The 23,850-nt window shown below is 40.7% G+C and overlaps 2 protein-coding genes across 8 annotated transcripts in view; both read left to right on the top strand.

Annotated features, from left to right (window-relative positions):
• GLRB (glycine receptor beta) overlaps window positions 1-14,121 on the top strand; it is a 60,375-nt gene extending 46,254 nt beyond the window's left edge. For all 5 annotated transcript variants that reach the window (XM_056490279.1, XM_056490277.1, XM_056490276.1 and 2 more), the window contains one exon: window positions 780-14,121. In XM_056490279.1, the coding sequence (XP_056346254.1) occupies window positions 780-1,076 (297 nt within the window). In that variant the 3' untranslated portion in view covers window positions 1,077-14,121. The remainder of the gene's footprint in view (window positions 1-779) is intronic.
• Window positions 14,122-20,429: 6,308 nt separating this feature from the next.
• Window positions 20,430-23,850, top strand: part of GRIA2 (glutamate ionotropic receptor AMPA type subunit 2) — an 88,810-nt gene continuing 85,389 nt past the window's right edge. The window contains exons 1-2 of one of the 3 annotated variants that reach the window (XM_056490282.1): window positions 20,430-20,850; window positions 21,182-21,322. In XM_056490282.1, the coding sequence (XP_056346257.1) occupies window positions 20,763-20,850; window positions 21,182-21,322 (229 nt within the window). In that variant the 5' untranslated portion in view covers window positions 20,430-20,762. The remainder of the gene's footprint in view (window positions 20,851-21,181; window positions 21,323-23,850) is intronic. The other 2 variants (XM_056490283.1, XM_056490284.1) reach the window with 2 other exon arrangements.

Genomic DNA, 23,850 nt, shown 5'->3' on the forward strand with positions numbered 1-23,850 from the left:
CTAGAGATGAGTTGAATCTGAAATAAAAGCTTTACAAAATCCAAGGAAGGGAATATAGGAACCTTTTTTCCCACAGAAAAAAAATCATTGCTTGATTCCCTATAGCACTAAAGGAGCTTTAGGAAACACAAGAATTCTGTTGTTGGATTTAGATTTCCCTGTTAAACACTTCTGCAGTGCTGAGAGCAGTGTTATATCTCTGTTACCTGTCTTTAGAGAGGCCCTAAGCTCCACAGGTACAAACAAAATGCTTTTCACCATGCAAGGTGGTTACCCTAGGAAGAGGTAGAGGATCCTGACCTGGTAACTCTTGAGAACCAGAACACTGAAACCGAAATTAATTGCATGAAATATTGAATTTTAGGGCTGATTGTGACTGTGGGTTTCAGAGCTCAGAAAAATGCAAGTATTGAATAGTATCAGGCCTGCAGGTTTATCAGCACAGAATCAATATCCAAAAATACTCCCCCAAAAAAATGTTCTCTCCCCTTCTATAATCTTAAAATGAAGGAGTCTAACTATAGCAGATTGCAGAGCATGAGGCATCTTGTGCATGAAAAATTACACAATTCTGAATGTTTGGATTAGTTGATATGATTGACTGATCATCCTTAAGTACTTTATAACATAACCGTTCCACAAATTAGTCTGATGTAATGTATCCCTATCAACAAGTAATTTCCTGTATGTTTGTTTGCAGTGTTCTTTAGCAGCTGCATGAAATTTGCTAATGAGTTGTGGTGAGTCGATCATGATTCCCCTCACTCTTTATTTCATAGGTTGGTGAGACCAGATGCAAAAAGGTTTGCACATCGAAATCTGATCTGAGATCCAATGATTTCAGCATTGTTGGAAGCTTGCCAAGGGATTTTGAATTATCAAATTATGACTGTTACGGGAAGCCCATTGAAGTCAACAATGGGCTCGGGAAATCTCAAGCCAAGAACAACAAGAAGCCTCCTCCTCCCAAGCCTGTCATTCCATCAGCAGCAAAGAGAATCGATCTTTATGCAAGAGCACTCTTTCCTTTTTGCTTCTTGTTCTTCAACGTCATATACTGGTCCATATATTTATGATAAATCTTTTTTTTTTCATGTGTGTAAAATATAGCCCATTTCATTATCCCTTCCCAGTCATGAAGGCCACTGTGTGAAATTAGTTGCATTTGCAAAGCAATATGTTGCATCTTGATGCCGTGCGATTGTACTGAACATACGGCATCTGAAATTTGAATGAAAGCATGACACTGCAATATCTGTGCTCTGACCAACTTTGTATATAAATGTACAGCATACATCCTGCTTTAGGAATATATATGAAGGACAATGCCTACTACATTATAAAGCTGAAAAACACTCTTCAGTTATTAGTAACATACAGAAATTTAAAGTCTTTCTGACAATGAAACAGATGTGCACGTTGAGTATTATTAAATCAGTATTCTAGTATATGTAGTATTTAACAGCTTTTCTGATGACTTCCAGAGGAAAAGTAAACACCCACCAAACATCTTTTTATTGTATGATTTCAGCTGGCACTGTTAAAGAAAAAGCTAAGGTGTAATTATTACTATTTAGACTTTGTAAGTGAGGGCAGCGTCAAGTAAGGAGATCTTGTCTATGTGGCAAAATAAACATCAGAGAACTACTAATTTTGTAAAATCAGCTCATTTAGGAAAAAAACCTAACAACTGTGTCCATGAAGCAGGCACAGTTAAGTGTGTTTGAATATCCTGGCAATAAAACATTGGGGCAAATTTTAACTGCTGTTTCTTTAGGCACTAGAAACAGTAGTATCTAGTTTCTAGTAGTTTCTAGTTAAGAAGCTAGATACAGTGCAGAAAAAACAAAAGGCCACTTTCTGGACTTAAGGTATCAGGAGTTTTGGAGAGGCATCTCAAGATGCAGCTCAGTATCAGGTTTGTTATACATTTTTACATTACTTTTTCCTATGGCTCAACTTCCATAGCATCTGGCCTGCAGTATGTAAGTCGCAAGTTTTTTGTTGTTGCATTGGACATTTCTTTCTTGATTTGCTTTTTTTTATTCCCTTGAAAGTTTTCATTTTAAACAAACCAGTTGTCAAGACAAAATTGCATTTTCACCAATAATGATACCTTTTCTGTTTGCGTGCTACCTAGCACATAGCCACCAGTAGGAGTGAAAACATGTCCTAAGGTCTAAGAAGCTGAGACTCTCATGAGCCCTGATGTGCCTGTATGTTAATTAACGGCTGCCCTCACCGACCCATTGATTTCGCTGCTACATTTTGGAGAATAAGGTTCTATGCATGAAATAGTTCTGATAGGAAGCTGCTTTCCATTTTCCAGAGGAAGCTCTGTGGTGTGGAGACTACCTTAACATGAGCTCCTTGGTGTGCATAGGGCAGGAGCTGTGGTCTCCTATGGATGCCAGGGTACATCCCTTCATAAGGGCAAGTCATGAGAAGAAATGCAGCCAAAAAAATCTGGATGTAGGTAGGCATGTGAGTAGGGCATGTCTCCTGAGAAAAGGGACTTGGCCTCAGCCCATGAGAGTGTGCCATACACATCTCTGCTGGTAGAGATGGGGCACCACAACTAGTCTCAATATGAAAATAAGGTGCCTCTCACTAACTTTGCAATTCATAAAGGGAAAACTGGACTGTTGGCCCCTCATAGGCTAGGAAGGGACTGGTTTAAATACATGAAACCTTCCTTAGTGTAGAAACAAACAATCCCACTTGTTGTGCTACACTTCTGGCATGTCCAGGATGTGTTGAGCTAATGCAGGCCACAATGTTGGATCACTTGGGAGTTGCCCACAACAAGTTGTCCACATACGGCAATCCTACTCAGCCAGAAGGTCAAAAGTGGGAATGTAAGAAGAGGAATGGGACACCACAATGGCATCACTGGACATCTGGTAAACCTGCACACTCAGATCTTTTTCAAACCACTGCCACTTTGGGATCAACAGGCTGGCTTCAGTGACTCATGTTTGGGTTGAAGAGATCTGCTCTTCACAGTATGGTCCCATTCCACCAGCTTCCTGGCCACTGTCTCATGGAGGTTTCAGGCAGCCACTCTAGCAAGTGGTCACAGTTTGTCCTTTGGATTTCTTTCTGATCCAAAGCAATGGAAGGCAAGACATTATTGAGCTGTGTTGAATGAGGGCTGAAAGAAATTATATCTTTAAGGTCTAGTTCAAGGTTTTAATATTTCTATTAGTTGAAGGCAATTCCAAAATTGTCAGAGACCTTAAGAAGCAATAAGGATAAATGAAATGAAAGAGAGGAAGGACAGGAGGGGGAATTTTTATACATACAGAATGGTATATTTATAGACATTATTTATTCTCATACTTGTATTTTTTATTAGAGTACTGGAAGGCAAAAAAATAATTACCTTGTGTTGGAAATTATATGAATTTTTGAAGATAATTTTCTTGTTAGAACTCTTATTAAATGATTTATCTGTAATTAATGTCCACATTCTATCTGTAAAATCTCAATTATAGATTTTATTGTTAAATTAATCTTTGTTCCTTCTTGCTTTCCTGCTTACTTGATGGCTTTTGTGTTTTATTATAAAACACTTAATCAATAATACACTGTAATTGCTTTCCAACTCACACAAAGGAAAGCAAACGGAATACATGTTGTTCAGATAAAGGTTTTTTGTTCATTACAGCACAAAAACTAAGGCCAGAAGAGAAGTTTAACAGCAGATTTGAAACTAAATTTAAAATGAAACCAAGCATCAGCTATAAAGTATTAACTTTCTTTTTACTTACACTAGATAATATTGCAGTATTTGTATTACCTTGGAATATGTTAGCTTGTCCTACTGAGCAGTAATAATTGATTTATTTTATTTTTCTTCTTTCTACTAAAGGTCATCAAGAGTTTTGCATACCATCTCACATTATGGTCCACCAGCACCCTCTAGTTGTAAAATTCAGCCTGTTGACTGATTTCCAGAATAAGGTGCAAATATAAAACTGTATAGGCAAAATAAAATACTAATTGCTAATTATAATATGAAAGAAAAATATTATTAAATTAAAATAAATGGGCACAAAAATAAATATACTGTAGAAAAAATTTCCAGCTATAGAAATTTTCCATAGAGTTAAAATTTTAAAGTACGGAAATGAAGACATTCAAGTAGTAACAAAGGTGAGGTTCATTAAATGCAGCTTAGTAACTTGGTTAACTAGTCATGGTTTCTAAACAAACCACATGACAGCAAAATCTGTTTTTGTGGAAGAGCCCATCTGTGCTTCATCTGACATTTACTTCAAGTTCTGCTCTAAGTGGTAGGAGATTTACCAATTTTTGTTCTACCCTTAAGATAAACTTTGGTATTTTCTTGGTTCTTTAACATTGAGGGGTAGTATTCAAGATGCTAATTCTGTTCTTTTATTGTATCATCACCTTTAGATATTTTTCTACATTTTTTTCAGGATTTTAGAACACATTCAAACACTACATCAGGAATTTTCTTGGAGATTATTTAATTCATTTCTCAACTGCTTCTACAAATTTAAGGTAGGCAATAAGTAAGGATGTAATTTGAAAAGTGTATCAGTGTTATACGTTAATTCATTGTAGTACACGGCTCATGTTTGATATACAGTTTTGGGAGCAGTTCTTGAGTATGCAATGGCTCCTCCTCTTTTCTTCACTTAGTTCTAGTTGAGATGTTGTATGTGAGCAGTTGGTCTTTTGAGAAAAGGAGGTTTTTTTTGTAAATGCAGTGTAAAGAAGATTAACCATTTGGTCAAGCAGCATTCATTCTTCAAAGTCTTCAGATTAATTTGGACTTGTTAACAGGGTAAAGGAAGATGTCTTTGGTGCCCTATTACCCATTAAAGAGAAAGCAGTAACACTGCCTTCTGGGTTGGTGTCAATGGGCAACCACCACAGCAATTGATCTGGCTGTATAATCTTTTAAAGGAAATGCACTTTATTTAAAAATATTTTGCTCTGAAGAGAGACAATACCTTACTTAAGCAGTCTGTTATAGCTGTTAAGGGAACCTCTTAAGAGATGTTATAATGCAGTTATAATACATACCAAGGTCTCTGCCTCAACTAAAGCAGCTTATCCTTATGATTACTGGGGGATTGCGATGGGGGTGTTTATAGAATAGGTAGCATTGAATTATTTATTTCCAAGGGAGCTCAACCTGAATATATGCAGTGTCAAGTGATTTTTCAGGCTATTGAGATATCATAGTGCTACAATGAGTACAAATGAGGTGTCTAGCAGATAAGGGAATGTGAGGACACTGTTACTTGATGCCTTTGTGCACTAATTCTAGAAGTAGAGAAGGTAATGTGGAAAGAAATTAAAATACAGATAAATTGAATAATAGTTTTGTTCATGTAAGCTCTTTAATTTGTGTCTAGAAATTTGCTTTTTATATAAATTACTTACCTTCTTTTTATATTAATATAAGGATTTCATAAAAAACCAGGAAAATTAAGCTTATCTGTGGTGCCCAAAAGATAAGGAAATGAATTCTTTTCTTGTGAAGATTACACCTAAGTAAACAGTGGATTAAAAAGAAAAACTTGAGACATAAATTCCTCATTTTTCTGTGTCATTGTATCAAATCAGCCACAAGCAATCTGGGCTGCTTGCAGCACTCTCTTGCCTTTTCCCTTACTCAAGAAAGTTGCCCACCCCTGTAGTCCCCCTGCACCTGTCCTTCTTCCATCAGCAGGAATGGTGTCAGCAGACATTTAAAATAAAGATTACCTGGCTATTTTGAAATCTCTCTGAAAGTCCTTCATTGCTATGAGTATGTCTATGCTGCAGTCACTAAAATGTCTGCAGCTAGTGCAGGCTTATCCAAATTAGCCTTAAACTGGCTGTTTTGAGGAGGACTGGAAACATCACCATGGTGACAGTGAGCTGTGGCTGGGAAACCTACCTGCTGGCTAGGGCAGGAAAAAATATCCCTGGAGTTCACCCCACAAAGCTTTGTGCTGCCTTGGCTGCTGTGCTTAAGCACTTGGTTTAAAGTTAGCTCGTGTGGGTGTTTGTCAGCCCGTGCCTGTGAACTGTGGGTGTGCACTGGGTGATGCACTGTGTGCTAGCACAGAAAGATCCTTCCTACGGCTGATGGAAAAGACGGCAGCCTAAAATATTCTCTCCACAGCTCTTGATCACCTACAGGATTTCTGACATTTTTAATTTTGTGCACTGACAGCAGCGTTTGGTGGCAGTGACAAAAAAATGCCAGTTTGCTTTTTTCCTTAACCAATGCACGTGTAAATGAGTGAGCTGGATTCGCCCACCTGAGCATGAGCAAGGTTTCCTCCTGAGTCTAGGCCATCATATCCCTCTTATGAGCCATTCTGTCTAAAGTCCCTACCTCTGGCAGTGGATATTGGATCACAATCTTTTGAATTAATTATGACACTTAAAAAACTAGTGAGACTAACAGGAATGAGACTGTAAAAATATTTTTGACATCTTGGTTGTCCATGCAGGTCAACTCTAATTTTGGGGGGCACTGATTGCTTTTCAGCATGGGATTTCTCAACATGTTCTGGAAACCAGCATCCACTGACTCCCTCCTAGCAGGGGAAGTATTTGAAGGGCCTTCAAGTTTATAAGTCAACTCATCTTTTGAGTATTGAGATAAATCCAAGGCTGCCTGGCATGATTAGTTGTGTTAAGCACGTCTTTTAGTACAAGAAAATTAATGTCCTTTCATCTTACTGCATGAAAATAGATTTTACTGTATCAGAGACCAACCAATAAGACAACATGGAGTAACATCTTATTACTAAGGATTTTTGTCCCATCAGGCAGCTACTTAGGCCACTTAATGTGCTTTGACAGGAAGAAATATGAGGATTGTGGAGTATAAAGGATAAGGTATTGTATAACTGTTTTCCACCTGATGAGTTCTTCGGGCTGTGGCAGTGGGAAGTGTGGGGTTTTTCACATCTATCTGTGTCAGTCTGTTTCTTTCTATGAATATTCACAGTGGGAGTAATTCTTTTACTTGAAGAAGCAAACTCAAGAGGTTTTTGGGCCAAGGAATCCTCCTGAGTATAGTAGGTCAAGCTGTTGTACTGTTGCCCTCTGCAAAAACCTTTCAGCTCAGGGGATACCGTCTCCAGCAGCATAAACTGCAAGAAAAACCTCTGCTGAAACTGCAGCTGCTTCTGAGAGCAAAGTCTGTGTGTAGGCAGCCCCTGTGCTTCCACCTTCTTTTTCTGTTGCATACATCATGATAATCAATAATACCATTTAGCTTTTCTGTTCTGCAAAGCACTCCTTTTATCTAACCTGAGTTATTTCCTTGGCAATACACTTTCAGATTCCTACCTTTCATCTCTGTACAGTCAGAGCAAAGATCATGTGTGTGACTCTATCAGAGTTCATGAAGGCAAGCCAGTGCTGATGTTCAAGAACCCTTAAATGGTAATATATAAGAAGACCTGGGACCTACTTGTTTCTATGTGTGTTGTGCCGTTTCAGTTGTGTCCTTTGAACTCAAAATATTCTAACATTTGGATAAAATTTCACTACATGCATTATATTTTTGAGTTAAATTTATTAATTTCCTGTGAAAAGAAGAATACAAAAAAAAAAAAAAAAAAAAAAAAAAGAAAAAAAAAAGAAAAAAAAAGTAGTCCATATGACATTTTTTAAAATGTTGATTTCCTCTATTAACCTTAAAACTTGCATTTGACCTAGAGGCTAGGGAAATAGTGTTTCTTAGTCTTTAATAAGCCTCACATTGTCATAACAGATTTATCAGTGTCTCAGGCAGGCTCATTCTACCAGATAAATTTGTTTGTTTCTTTGACTCTCAAAGGCCAGCTCACTGGAAGACAATTTGGAGACTGGCTATTTCAAAGGCATTATACTGATAGGAGCTGACTGCAGAGAGTAATGGTTCTGATCAGTACCATCTCAGCATCAGCTTCTGCTTTCGACAAAGCCTGTCTTGATACCTGCTCCTGCTTCTGACAAATCCTGTTTAGCCTCAGCCTACTGGAGGGCGTAAAACTTTGTAAGGTTTTTGAAAATATTAGTCTGATTGTGTCAGCTTCTGAGGCAGCCCTGCTTCTATTCCCCTTCTGGATGTGCTTCAGGACCAGATTATTACAGAAACAATCTTTTTTCAAGCAAATACAAATGATATACAGCATCTATCATGAGAAATCATTTACTTTGTGGAATTATTTAGTAATTCTTCATATTTTCTAGTTGTTTCCCCAAGGTGAAAGCTTCTTAAATACATAATTCTTACATTAATAAAACCAAATGTCCATGATGGCACCCTTATCTTGCTGTGGTCTTTAAGCCAATAAGATTTTGGGGGATATACTGCAACCGAAGTAATTTTGGCTGTCCCACAGAAGGCTGGACAAGGACAAGACCCTTCCCTACACAAGACCTGTACTCCAAGCTGCATTCAAAGCAAGCCAGCCAGAGGAAAACACAGCTATGTTTCCCAAGCCTGTCCATTGCAATAACATGTTCATCACACCCAACACTTGATGAGTTTTCTTGCAACAGAAAAGCACTTTCTTGAGAAAAATAACAGTGCTGGTGCCATAATAATATTTCCAGGCACTGCAAATTCATGGGAGTATTTTACACCACTACTGTAGAATACAGAATATTACAGATTTTACTGTGGGAGCTTTTAAACATCAAGTGCATATCCAAGCTGGCAGTACTTTATTATCTGTTACCCATAAGCATGGCTTTATTGCTTTATTTGTCATATGCCTCCATATTCTTCTTATTTCAGGAACAGCATTTTAAAATGGATATTTTTCAAAGCATACTAATTATCAAAATATTTTGTGTTTTACCCTATTTTTTCCCACAGGAACATAAGGAAGAGTTAGTGTATTTTACATTACAGTGCTTTTGCAGCAAGTTTGCTAGTGTCTGTGGGGAAAGTTTTGATGAAATTAAATAGGTGGAAAAAAATTTCATGGAGTGTGCAAATGAAACAGCCAGGAATAAACCCATTTATGCAAGACTCATGCTGAGAGTCTGATGAGCTTTGACAATTGGAATAAATTATTTTGCCTGAAAGGATATCCCAGTTTAAAAGATAGGACAGCATTTAATCTTTTGACAGTTTTCATTTCTCAGATGAAAATACAAACCAAACCTTTATGAAATAGGCCAGGTAGTCTTGTCCATACTACTTCATATTGCACACAACCATAATGCTTTCCTTTAATATGGTCTTTTTTCCAGCTTCTGCTGCAAGAATTCAATCAATGGAATTATTTCTTCCCTGACCAAGCAGTAGGATTGCTGTTGGGTGAGTGCACACAGGCCCTGGCTGGGGCGCAGCTCTGTGCACAGCCCAAGTCTGAAGGTTGCACATAAGTGACACTGCAGCTAAACACAGTTCCCAGTAAGCAGAGGCAAGTGTCCTTTCCGCAGGTTTCCACTGCAAATTTGGCAGATTATTTCCTCTATTTTCTTACATTCCTTTGCACCAAGTGACAGAGGACAATAAAGTGTCTTTCTGTTGTGCCAAGGGCCTTTTGTTTAGATAGGATGTGGCTGAGGCAAAAAATATTATCTTGCTATATGTGGTACAATGCCTTAAGGCACTTAATGCACACAAGTAGTAATAAAAAATATTTTGGTCACTATTAATCATAGATTCAGTGGCATAAAATTTGTCTTCTCCCAGTCCTAACATTTCTGGAAATCATCTGACTGATTTCAAATGCCTGATCTTCCCCCTCATCTACATTGACTTTCCACTGTAGTTCTTTCTGATTTATTGTCAGAGGAGAATCCACTGCATGCATGCATGCATTCTTTCATTTAATATTACTTCTTTCTGATATCTAAAAAAGATTCTTAAAATAACCTCATAGTTACTTACTTGGATCCAAATCCCCCAGAAGACTTTGCAGAGAAACAAAGGAAGAAGTTGTAGCTTTTAAAATTATATATTTATCCATTTGTAATTTAATATGTGTAAGCATCAATATCTATAATATCTATATATATATAATGGCATTCCTAGGACTAAGCCTTCTTGAAAGTGGTGTGTCAGTATTTAATAAATTTCCCAGTATTTTTGCCTTCCATTAATATTATTTTGTTTGGCAAGTATTTGCAAAGTGCACCCATATCAAACCACATATTTTTCCAGTTCTCTGTAAAATAAATCATCCCCTGCTATGGCACAGAGGGAGCTATGTGGGCCATGGGATATTAAATCATGACAGAATCATAGAATATTCTGCGTTGGAAGGGACCCACAAAGATCATTGAGTCCAACTCCGGTCCCTACACAAGATACCCCAAGAGTCACACCATGTGCCCTGAGAGCGTTGTCCAAACCCTTCCTGAACTCTGTCAGGCTTGGTTCTGTGACCACTTTCCTGGGGAACTGTTCCAGTGCACAGAGGAAACTTTTCTTGGTATCCAATGTAAACCTCCCCCGACTCAGCTTCAGGCCATTCTCTTGGGCCCTGTCACTGGTCACTAGAAAGAAGAGATCAGTGCCTGCCCCTCCTCTTCTCCTCACAAGAAAGCTGAGTCTGCAGTGAGGTCTGCCCTCAGCCTCCTCTCTTCCAGGCTGAACAGACCAAGTGACCTCAGCCACTCCTCATATGGCTTACCCATCAAGGCCTTTCACCATCCTCATGATCTCCTTTGGACTTTATTTGGACCTCATTTGGACCTTCTGTGGACATCATTAGAGAGTGTCCAACTCCTTTGGACACTCTCTAATAATGGTATTTTATATTGTGGTGCCCCAAACTGCCCCTAGCACTCAAGGTGAGGCTGCCCCAGTGCAGAGCAAAGCAGGAAAATCTCCTCCCTTGCCCGGCTGGTGATGCTGTGCCTGATGAACCCCAGGACAGGGTTGGCCCTCCTGGATGTCAGGGCACAATGACTCATGTTCAACTTGACATTGACCAGGACATCCATGTCACTTACTGCAGCACTGCTTTCCAGCATTTTGTTCTATCTTTCATTGTCTACACACACAACCAGAGTTGCCCTCTCCCAGATGCAGAATTCAGCACTTGCCCTTGTTAAACTTCACAGAGTTGGTGATTGCCCATCTCTCTCATTTTTCAATGGCTCTTTGCAAGGCCTCTCTGTCCTCAGGGGAGTTAACAGCTCCTCCCAGTTTAGTGTCCTGAACTTACTTTATTAGTATTAGTATTAGTATTAGTATTAGTATTAGTATTAGTATTAGTATTAGTATTAGTATTAGTATTAGCATTAGTATTTCTTTGAGTTCTGTGTCCAATTTGTTAATTACCATGTTCAAGAGAGCTGAGCTTAGAGTGGAGCCCTGCAGAGCCCCTCTAGTGACAAGTGGCCAGCCTGATGTCACCTCATTCCCTGTAACTCTTTGTGCCTGACCCATGAGCCAGTTGCTCACCCCTCACATGATGTCTTTATCCAGCTGGGTGTTGGGTGTTTTGTCCAGAAGGATCCTGTGAGAGACAGTATTAAAACCTCTGTTGAAGTCCAAAAGATTACATCAACTGGCTTCCCTTCATCACTTAGGTGATCATCACCTTCATCACAAGCAAGACTTCCCTGTCATGAAGCCATTCTAGCTGTAACTGATGACTGCCTTGTCCTACAGATGTTTCTTCAATCCTTCCCAAAATAGTATTTTCCAGGGTTTTGGCAGACACTGGAGTCACATACTGGAGTACCTCCTTCAATAACAAATTCAAAGCAAGTGTTGTCACATAGAATGTACAATAAGAACTTTCCTTTAAATAGAAAGTGTGATTAGTTGTTATCCAGTATTTTATTAGCTCACCAGTGCTAGTAATGATCAACAGTAATTGATAGGTATATTAAGTGAATGACTACTAAATTAATTAATAAAAAGGATACAGTAAAATATGGATATGTTTCTGGGGATTTGTTAGCTAAATCCTTGGGGTGGGAGGTTCTTGTCAGGCAATGCTATCTGTCACTTAAAGGATGCTGTCCAAAAGCAGTGCAGATAGAATCACCTGGGGACGGTTCATACACAGAAGTTAGGTGGGTGCCACACATCTGTCTGACCCATGGATTGCTTAGTACTGGGTTGTCTTTCATGGTTGACATTCAGAAGGAAAAGATCGTGGGACCCATGAAGGATGGTATTTTCAATCTATTTAACTTCACTGTCATTTCATGGAGTATTACTGTAATTGATTATTCATATGTATCACACAATCGTTTGTCAATAACACCAAATTGTCTGTTCATCTAATGAGGCACTGAATTGAGATGAGCTATAATTAATAAAATTGCAAAATAATCAGATGATGAATGGAGAAAATTCCATTCTGAAGCATAACATTTTTTTCAGCAGACTTTTATATGCAGTGCTGCAAGAAGCAAGCAAAGAAGCAGTATTGCAATCTGCTATCTTTTTCAACAGTAGTGCTCAGAGTGCTGGTGTGATCTGTGATTTCTCTTAACTGCCTCAAGTAACTGAAGCTTCTTGCTGTGAAAAAAATCTGAATTATTCCTACCATTCTAGTATGAAAACAGTAAGAACTGGATGATTCTGGATACACGTTTGAGGAGAGAAGTTTCTGATCTCTTTATGTGTCTCTTGCTTTTTCTAAAGGCCTTGTGTGTTTTGTGTAAGCTCATTTCATTGCCTTTGACGTTTATTTGCTACAGCTGACCAACCTCTAAAATTAAGGTCCTATTTTGTTCGTGCCACTAAAACCACAGGGAGCCCAGCAGAATAAAGGCAAATGTTGCTGAGGGTTCTCCTGCAGAAAATGCCTTTCTGTGCTCTTAATGTCAGATACTATCAGCAAAGGGATTTTTGTAGTTTCAGTTATAGAAAGTGAATTCATTACTTCACATCAGAAGATCTGCTTTATTTAACAGCAAGGCATTAATGCTATTTTCACAGTAGCTACAGCTGGTACTGACAGATCAGGTACAGCCATGATTTGGGAGAGAGGATGTATCCCTGTCGTTTCCTCACATATTCCTAGCTGTGGCATAAATTGTCTCGCTGCCCATGTTTTCCTTTGTAGCTTGTTTAGACTTATGACAGTCTAAATGTTAATTTCCAAGTTCTTGTTGTTAACAACCATTTTTGAACTGCCCTTGAGACCCCACCAGCTCATCTCTTTCTTTTGGAGGCTTCATGCATTCCTTCATTCGTTGTGCTGTGTATGTGTCCCTGTAGTGAAAGGAAGCCAGAAATTCAGAATTGATCAGAACCCAGCCACGTGTGCACCTCACCTCCATGCATGTGTGTCTTTAAGGGCAATGCAATTAGCAAGGAGCAAGGTCAGTCTCAGGTTAAATGGCAACTCCACAGACCACAATAATGACTAGCAGTTTATATGTATAAGATAATAGTGCAACACCAAGGAAGTTTTAGTAAAGACACCCAAGCACTGTTTAGGTTTTTCTTTAGTGTCACAAATTCTATAAGCAGAAACTTTTCTACTATAAGCTCACCTATTAAACCTATATTATAAACATTTGTGCAGTTAGCAGAATGTTACGTTTTGCATATTTACTATGAAGTAGATGTATTACAAGTCCAAAGTATGAAATTAAGTGCCTCATAAGAATTTTTAGTTTTCTCTTACATTTCTGTTTTTGAGGTTTTTTTCCCTATTGTAAAAGCTTGCCATTAACACCACATTCTTGCAACTAATCTCTGGGAAGATACGCCAATGCAGAGGTGAAAGTAAAAATATCTGTGCTGTGAACTAGTTCTGGGACTGAGCAACTGAAGCGGTTTTTCAGAACTAAAAATAAACTTCTGTTGAGCACAACTCTGTATATTTCCATGCTAATTTGAGCAAGCTGTTTCTTGACAAAAAAAAAAAAAATTAAAATTATGGATGCCAAACAGGTAAATGGTGAACCCAAAAGAAATTTCTGTTGTGGAAAGATCATAATGATAAGGATGAGAGAGATGATGTATCAAATCACATAAATCCTTTTAATCTTACATGCTATTTCTGATGTGGTTTTTAGAAGTATAGTGTAAAATGTCTGCAATGGGTAATTGAACAAAATGAAAACTTTTGGATATTTCCTGAAGAAAGGAATTATTATTTTATCTCATGCAATTCTACCTATTCCTCCAACTTAATTTATTTTTAATGTTACTAAGTGCTTGTACTCCATAGTACAATTTCTGAAACAATTTGTCTCTTACCTATTTGTGTCATAAAATAAATTATTTTAACATTTGCTTGATGCTTTTTCTGTGATTGATTTTTTTTAATGGAAAACATAATAGTGATCATTTGATGATAGGTGTTTAAACTCTTACCCGCTATAACTTAAATTTTACTCTATTTTCCCAGCGACAGAGGCCCTGAAAAAATTATAAAACTATTAAAATTATCTAAATAAAATGTGCTACAATAACATAACCATTTCAAACTAAATCCCTATCACGAACATCTTTCTTTTTAAAAGAAGGTTTGTGAAACTTTTTCACTTTTAAAGGCAAAACTGAAAAAAAAAAGAATAAAAATTTTAGCTTAGCACAATGCCCTTATAAACAAATCTATGGTCTAATTCTCAGTTATGTGCCCACATACATTAAAATCTGTTCCACTCCCATTTTGGTGTACAATTTGGTGACTGTGACCAGTGGCATTGAGGCAAGTGGAACTTGATGCCTCTGTGCCTTCTGATACTGCTGTAAGATACAAAAACAAAACGCCCCCACAGAAGAAGGAAAATAGTGCTTTCATTTACTCTCTTTGTGACAGCAGTGAATTTTGAATTACTGTGGGGGGAACAGCAAAGCAGCCTCTTTCCATCACACACCTCCCCATGGTGACAGCTGGCCAAATTGTGTGTGCTCCACTGTGAAGGCTGGAATGGGGCTTCCCAGCTCCAAGGGGTGGAAGGAGGTGACACACTGCCCTTTCCCCCTCCCCTGCTTTGGCCTTGGTCACCAGCCTACAAGTAGGATTAGCACTGGCATTGTCATTGTAGCTTTCCTGCTTGTTCAAAAAGCTCTTGGCCTCAAAGCCTTGTGCAAAGGAAACATACAGAAACTATTCTGGACAAGAAGGAGAGGTTCACTCCTGCAATGTGGAATATTATGAGAATCTGTCTTCTCTGGATTAAGTAGTTTAGCAGTTAGTTCTGCTGTGGTAGGAAGCATATTTGCAAAGCTTTTCTGAACACTGTCCTGGATCTTGTACAAGGTCATAAAGCAAATTATAATATTGATTAGCAAGAAAACCACTGTGAGAACTTCCATTCTCTACGAGAGCTCAGTATTCATGAACTAATTATACCTGTTGGGATACAAAAAGAAGTCAAGACTCTGATGTTCATCAGCTTTGCAACAGGTTCAAATTAAAAACGGTCAGCTGATTTCTCCAGGTTTCTAAGATAAATGGAGTAAGTATATGTATTATGAATAGTTTTTATGTATAAATGAAACATTAAACTGAGAAGATATCTTCTCCATGCTGAGAATGATCATTACACAGTCCAGCTCCCAAAGGCTGGTATTTGTCCCATGTCCTTGTTCAAAATATTACTTCTGCATATTCACTATTATGAGACAATCAACTTCCTACAATACTCATGAATTTAACTGCAGAGCAATATGTGACCAAGCATGTGCAGAGGTTTTACTGCCACTGGCACATACTAGCCTTGGGTTTCAATTAGTTTGTAATTTTTAGCTTGAGAGTTTCTTCTCAGTATTATTGTTTGGGCTTCTTTAGATGTGGGATTACCACATGGTTTTGTGATGGAGAAGTGAGGGAAAAAAATGCTTAGTTTTAACAGAAAAAAAGGTTCAAGTCACTACTTAGTAGAAATTAGAGACTAACACTAAAAGTGTACCCCAGATATGTCAATAGAGAGCAGACTATAATATTCTTGTCAGCTCGTATTTGCCTTTTAACATTTTAGTGTGTTGTTTATGAATGCAGGTAAGTGAGATGGAGAGGTGGTTTGACAAGTACTGGGGATTTGACAAGTACCATACCTCAGCAGGGAACAGTCCGCTGGTATATGAGATCTGATGTCTTCATCATCTTCAAAGAGCTTTTCATTCTGAATAACAAGTAATATATTTCTCACAGGTGACAGAGAAGGTGCAAGGCTAAAGAGGAATTTCAGTGATTAAGAACTGACCTGAAAAATTGATGTAGAGTTGATACTTCAAATATAGATGCTGGCATGAAAAAAAGGAATAAGAACATGATGAGAATAAAAAGAACACTGAAGTCAAGGTTGGTACTGCTTGTGGAACAGATGGAAGAGGTGATAGATGAAAAGAGAGAGGATTAAGGCTGGCTATTATAGTCTAAAGCAACAGTCCAACACATTTGAATTAGCTGTGCTCCACAGAGGGAATGGGAAGTAAAATATGAGGGTAAAAATCATAATAACTGTAGAGAAAAGGAGATTCTGATGGCAATGCATTGGAAAACCAGATGGAAATAAGCCAGGAAAGGAGACAGCAAAGAAGAAGTAGCAGGTAGGCAGAGGAAAAATTAGGACCAGAATAAGAAATGTATCCCTTGGGTCTGAGACAAAGCCAATGGAATATTTTTATACCAAGAAGAAAGATATTTCTAGACAAGAATCAAGGATTTAGCATGCATAGTCTAATCTGAAAGTGTTCCTTTTATGTTTTTCCAGAGGCTTAATAATGTAATTTGCTATAATCTTGGTGGAAAAAATTGAAGTAATCTATAGCAGATTTTCCACACACACGGTTTATTTAGCATATATTTAAGTGATTTTATTGGCAAAATAAATTAACAATTTCCCACAAATAGAAAGAACACAAGCAGCTCAAATAAAAAAAGTAAATTTCAAATCGCCATAAATTTCTCATAACAGTTAACATGGTAACCAACTGCCCTGTCACAGCTAGTACACAGCAAAGGGGAGTGATGTGCGATTATTACCAGTTATTTTACATCAGTTATGCCAGAAGGGTCATGATGTAGCTTTTTCCATCATCAAAATCATGTAATAGAAGGTAGCCTAAGCTGCTCCTTAGAACGTGTCCTCCCTGGGTGTGTGTGCTGTTAATGGGAACAGTATGTGTTTGCTAATCAGAGCAGGAAGCAGAACAAGCATGAAAGATTAGGACATACTTTTTATTTTTAAAAAGACTCTTGAGATCCAGAGTGAACATATGGGGCTACACACTTTAAAATAGATTTGGAACCTTCATTTGTATTTCCTCTTTATTTACACTTACTGGTATTTGTAAGAGTTCTGCAGATTTCAAAAATCCAAAGACAATAATCTTTATTGAAGGGAAGTATTTATTGATCAGTCACAGAATCAAAGGTTCATATGTTGGTACAGCATTTTTGCATCCTAATAAATTTTAAGATTTTTTTTATAATGAAGAATATATAGAAAATAATTGTAAATATAAACTACCAAAATTTATAGGATAAAAGTCCAGAAGGCTAATTATAACCATTTAGTCTGAGCTCTTGCCAATGGCCTTCTCAGAATTTAACTTTTTTCAACTAGTATTTTTAGAAAAGAGACTGGTTTTAACTGTGCATTTTGCAGGGCTGAGGAATTCATTACATTGCTCAGTATATGACTGCATAGTCAATGACACATTATTAAAACAGAAAAACAAAAGATAAACTTTATTTCTAATCTGAATGTGATGAATATCAGCATTGAACAACTGAGTATTTTACTCCATCCATCTCCTCAAGTGTTTTATATTGTCCCAGTTACTTTCCTGAAGCATGTACTCCACATCATCAAGCTCTTCCTGAATTATTTTTTGGTTAAGTATATGGAATGATAGCTAAATGTTTCTGGGCACAAGGCAAAAATTTTCAATTCTTCAGTCATTTCCAAGTTTCTTTCTGCATCTCATATTCAACTAATGAAACACATGAATTGCATTTATTTGAACTGCAGCCACTGTTTCAGCCAGGATTGTGCCAGGATGAATTGCAGAGAAAATGTATTCCTGATGAATTTTACTTCTGATTAGCACATATATCAGCTCTTTTTATCTTCCTCACCAACTTCTACCTTACATTCAGAATATCCATTAGAAAATATTAAATTGTTAAATCAAGTATAGCCATGATTCTTTTCAGTAAGTAGCAACCTCTCTTGGAGTTCTACAGAATCAAGATTAGGCACTTCAGCTTTTCAGGGGTCTGACATCTTATTATTTGATATCTGGACTTCTGTCATCTGCCATTGTTTTCATTGTTATTGCACTGCTATGTTCCTTTCAACAAGTGATGGATGCTTATTATTAACAGTCTCCCCACTGATGCTTTGTTCACTTTCTGAACTAATGTATTTTTATATGAGCTCCTTTCATGGACTCAGAAGAATGCATATAAGAATATAATCTTCTCTTTTCAAGAATACCATCCTTACTTGCACACTCTTGCAAGATTCTTTTTGCTTTAAAAGAAAGTATTGAATGTGATTCCCAGTAATGTAGTCTGATTTTCTCAGGCACAGTGTTAATGAGTATGTCTATTCTTAGTACATGGTCATAAATTACTATCACCTAGAAATTTCTTTTTTCTCCTTTGCCAGCTTGCATCTTTTCAATTAGTATAGGATTTTTATAAAAAAATAGAGAGTTGAAAGAGACTTATTTTTTTATTATTAACGTTTTTCACTGTCACTAAATTCTGATTGAACTGTTTCCTTGCTGATTGACTTGCCCATGCTTTCCTATGATTGACTCGTCCTTACTCATACCAGTCGAAATCTTATATCTTTCCCTGGCACATCAACAATGGAATACGGCCACATATTTTGACATTTTTTTCTACGTGTTCTGATGTAATGGTACAAATTTGGAGTAGTATATGCACATACATACACATGCACATATTGTACATGATGTATACCTATACATGCTCACAATTCTGAAATGGAAAAATATGCATTAGAAAATTAACAACCATTATTTCATTTTTAAGGTTTACATCGCCAAAATCTTTTTATATTTTAGTTGATTTTGCAGCTATAATGTATATTGGAAAATATGATTATTTTGTTTTATTATAACATATTAAAATACAATCATAAAACTGAGATCTTTGCTTCATTTTAACCTCATTTGTTATACATAAGGGGATGCTGTAGATTTCAGTGAAAAAAAAAAAAAACCATACAATTTATTTACACTTCTATTAAAGATTGGCATTTTTACACTGAAATATTTTTTAAAAGTAAATTTCTGTACATCTCATTGTCTGGGATGCAGTAGGGACTACCTGAATACAAGCTTTCCCCTGACAGCTTAATCTGTTGATTCTCACAGTGATGCTGCCTGCCCTTATCACAGAATTCGACAGTATGTTTTATCATGTACTGCAAAACTGGCTTCTGGGCAAGATCAGGCTGTGGGGAGAGAGAGAGGAAGGGCTGTAGCAACTCTGCCATCCCACCCAGATAAGCCCATAGGGGCTTTGGGCTCAGGTTGTCAAAGCTTGCTTTCTTTGTCAGGCTCATCTCATTTTGTGGGTGAGAGAGAGAAGATGAGACAAGCACAGAAAAAAGCTTGTACAGGATTTCCTGGTGAAATGACTCAAATGAAACAAAACTCATCATGAATTAGTGATGAGAAAAGGGCCTTGAATTACCAACTTCCTATGTGTTCAGGGTATGTATTCATATTGACATCTGAATACCTGAAACTTCGACACCCTTTTCCTGGAAAGGAGAATTAAAAAAATTATCAATAATAATTAAAAAAAAAATAAGAAGGAAGAAAAAAGGGGAAAGCTAATTCATTGCAAGATCAGTATCCTTTCCTATGTGGATATTTCCCATCATGGTTAACTAAATATAAATTAATTTTTAAAAAATGCCAGAAAATGGTTATTTAATAGCAAATTCATTGTCATCAAATGCTACACCGCCTTTTCTTCTATAAAATGTGTGTGTGTGTGTGTGTGTGTGTGCAGTGCAGAGCAACAGATTTTGTGCCAAAATGAGAAATGTTAAATTTAGCTTGCAGTAAATAGCATGTCTAGCTAATACAGCTGGAACCCATCTTGGAAAGGGAAAAAAAAAAATCCCCATTATGCATGAAAATGAAATATCAGAATAGCTTTTACTCTTCCTGCATATTAACTTCTACGGTTTGGGTGCAGCAGCTAAAACAAAAATTAAAAAAAAAAAAAAAACCAAAAAAACAAACAAATAAGGAATTGCTTTTCAGGTGTATTTGTGAGGTGGCTCCATCCTGGGGAAGGCCGGCGAAATAAATAAATAAACGAATAAACACCAGTGAAATAAATAAATAAATAACTAATCTCCCGAAAGCGAGGCCGCTGTCCGCGGTGCTGGCGGCCGGCGGGCGCGCGGAGGGGCGGGGCGCGGCGCTCAGGGGGCGCGGCGGGCGCGCTCCCGCCGGGGCCGGTTCCGCGCAGGCGCCGCCGCCGCCGCCTCGCCGGGAGCGCCGCCCGCCCGTTGAGTGCGAGGAGCGCGGGCGAGCGCGTGCGAGGGCAGGGCAGGGCCGGGCCGGGCGGCGGGAGCGCAGCGGAGCGGGCACCGCCGGCACCCCCATCCCGCGCAGCGCCGGAGCCGCGAGCAGCACCGGAGCGGCGGCGGCTCGGACAGCGGCTTCTCCCTCGCCCGCCGCGGCGCTCTTCTCGTTCCTTCCCTCCGTGGCTCGCTTACTCCCGCCGACCGCTCGCCCGGAGCGCACGGGATCTAATTTGCTGACGAGCGCACTCCGCGGAGGAGAAGGAGGAGGAGGAAGAAGAAAGGGCTATTTCCGTGGCTTTGTGGATGCTCTACTTTTCCTGGAAATGCAAAAGATTATGCATATTTCTGTCTTCCTGGCTCCTGTGTTGTGGGGACTGATCTGGGGGGTCAATTCTAACAGCATACAGATCGGTAGGTGCCCGCATTTGGGGAGACACCGCTCTCCTCCCGGCGGATCTCCCGATCCCTCATCCCCGCCGGTGTCACTCAGGCATTCCTGTCATGTCGCCGCGCGCCCAGTCCCACCGCGGTGCCCGCCAGGCGCCAGCGAGGTCCCCTCGCCTTTTCCCCGGCCACAGCGCCCGGCCCCCCGCGACACGGGACGGAGCCGCGGCCGGGAGCGCTCGGGCAGCGGCGCCCCCCGGCACCCGCGCCCAGCCCGGCCCCGCGGCGGGCAGAGACCGGGCCCCGCGCCGCTCCGCCGGTGCCCCCGCCCGCCTGATACGTGTGTGTTTCCCTGCAGGGGGGCTGTTCCCGAGGGGCGCCGATCAGGAGTACAGCGCGTTTCGGGTAGGGATGGTTCAGTATTCCACCTCGGAGTTCAGGCTGACTCCCCACATCGACAACCTGGAGGTGGCCAACAGCTTCGCCGTCACCAACGCCTGTGAGTAGCGGGCGCTGCCAGCCTGCCGTGCCGGCGGGGGCGGGGCGGCAGCGAGAGGTGCGGCGGAGGGTGTGCGGGGTACGTGTGTGTGTGTGTGTGCGGGGGTGTGCGGGGTACGTGTGTCTGTGTGCGCGGGGGTGTGTGCGGGGTGCGATGCCGGAAGAGCCGCCCCCCCGCCGCCGAGCAGGTGCGGGAGCGCCCGGCCCCGTGCGAACGGGGCGCGGGGGTCTCCGTGCGCCCCCAGCCCTCCGGGAGGTGTAAAATGGTTCCCGGCGGCTCCCCCCGCGCGTTACGTAAGGCTGCGCGGTCCTGGGGCTGCCCGCAGCGCTCCCCCGCCGCCTCCGGGCTGCCCCCGGGCTGCGGAGCACCTCGCTACCGGGGCGGGAGAGCCGGGGCCCCTCTGGCCAGCAGCCGAGGGTTGCGGATGGACGGCGGGGGGCGATCAGCCATTTTACGCCGCGCGGTGCTGCGGGCTCCATCTCGCCGCCCGCTCGCCCCCCGCCCGGCGCGCTCACGGGCGGCCGCGCTCGCCGCCCGCTCTGCCTCGCCGGGAGCTCTCCGCCCCCGCGTTCCCCCGGCGGGGCCATGCTCGGCTCCGCCCTCGGCTCGGCAGGGCCCGGCCGCCCGCGTGCCGCGGGGCGCGGAGCACATGCGTTGCGGGGCGGGACAGCGCGGCCGTGGTACCGCGAAGAGAGGAGCCCTGGTGCGGTGTGCGCTTCTGTCTCCTGTCGCTCGGCCCGGCGGGTGCCGTGTGACCCCGCGGAGCGCTACCAGGCGAGGCTGGCACTGTCCGTGCCGGGGGGAGAGCGGGGAGCCGCGGCCGGCGTGCCCAGGGCGGTGAGGCGTGCCCGCCTTTGTCCCGCTCGCTGCCCTCCCGCGGTCCCCGCAGCGGAGCGCGCTCGGTGCCGCGCCGGCCGCTCCTGCCCAGCGCTGCGCTCCCCCAAGGCGTTTTCCCATCTCTCAGAGGAAAAAGACCTAAGGGACACTGAATCTGGAGGTGTGCTGTCAGCGGGAGTAATTTCCCTCCATTGCGACCTTTTTTTATTCCCTCCTATTCAGCTACCCTGTGCGGTGGTGCTGAAGAGGGGCGGCTTGGCACAGACGCTGGGATAGGTGGTGCAAGAGCTCAACTCAAGGAGCTTTCAGTGGCATGTGCGAGGGTAGGAGGGTATGGCATCCATAGGCGTATGAAGGCAAACAAGATCAGAGCATGTAATCAGCCACAATAATGCTAAATTCTTATCTTTGCAAACTGCTTGGATAGTTCTTCCTTTCTTAGATTATGGGTGTTTGTGTAGACTAGAATTGCGTGTGGTCAGTATTTGCAGATGATATTACTTGAATTGTTGAAGTATGTGTAGCAGTTTACATGGCATTCTTCAAAAATGTCAGATCTTTATGTGTTCCTCATTTCTGTGAAGTCAACAAAAACCTGAAAACAGGTTTTGGAAAACACCAGAGTGTTTTTTCCTACTAGCAGTAGAGACAAGCATAGTCACATTGTCTTTGAGAAACTAAAGGTTATGTATTTTTCTCCAAGACCATCAAGTGCTTTTGACCAGCATATATATGCATATATATATTAGCCTTGTTCTTGTATCTTGTGGAGGATTTCTGCAATACTCAGGTGCTATGTATAGGCTATAGACTGCAATAGTTGACTTTGAGACTTCCAGCAGACGGGAGATGGATGCCATCCGTGTGTTGGATTTTCCTTTGTCTGAGCCTTGTCCAAGGCTTCAATTTTCAAGCAGTTTGAAGAGCTCTAAATTAAGACAATAACATGTACTTATTTTTTCATCACCTCAGTTACCGCTGATGTTTTGGTCAAGTTATCTTGTGCATTGGATTTAATTGACTAGTGAAGCATGTGCTAAAAATGTACAGTATTTACAGTATCCCCTCAATTACCTTCCCAGAAGGGTTTGATTGGAGAACAAGGAGTTCTGAAGATAAATATTTGGCGTACAAGAAGTAGAATTTAGGAGCTGATTGCACAGCATGCATGCATAAATGGTTAAGAAGAATCCATCTCTTTTTGTCTCCTCTATGCTTGTTCTCATTTGAAATGCTGAACATTCTGCAGGTGGTTTTGTAAGGGTTTTTTTTGTTGTTTGTTTTGTGGTTTTTTTTTTTGGAGGGGGGTGTTGATGTTTGTTTTTTTTTTAATTTCTGGAATAGTGTGCAAAGAACTGGTACCCAAAACTAGCACTATGAAACAGTGCAGGTGTAAAAGAAGGTACACAGAAATGTAGGATAATACTAATCTGAAAACACTTCAGTATTTACCCAGGTGTTTTACTCCAACAAGATGATTGTTCTGCACAGAAATGTAGTGGCAGGTTTATACCATAATAGAAATGATGTCTTTTTTCTGCCCCAATTGGCCACTGAAGTCTTTTGGCTTTTAGGCTGCAGAAGCTCTGGCTGGTGTGGCAGAGGTGGGGTGCAGCCCTGCCCTGCCTGCTGGTCTCAACCTGGCACCCACAGGTGGCAGCTGGCAGTGCCTGGGGTCCCCTGCGCTGCCC

This window comes from Oenanthe melanoleuca, chromosome 4, assembly GCF_029582105.1.
Source record: "Oenanthe melanoleuca isolate GR-GAL-2019-014 chromosome 4, OMel1.0, whole genome shotgun sequence".
Lineage (NCBI taxonomy): Eukaryota > Metazoa > Chordata > Aves > Passeriformes > Muscicapidae > Oenanthe > Oenanthe melanoleuca.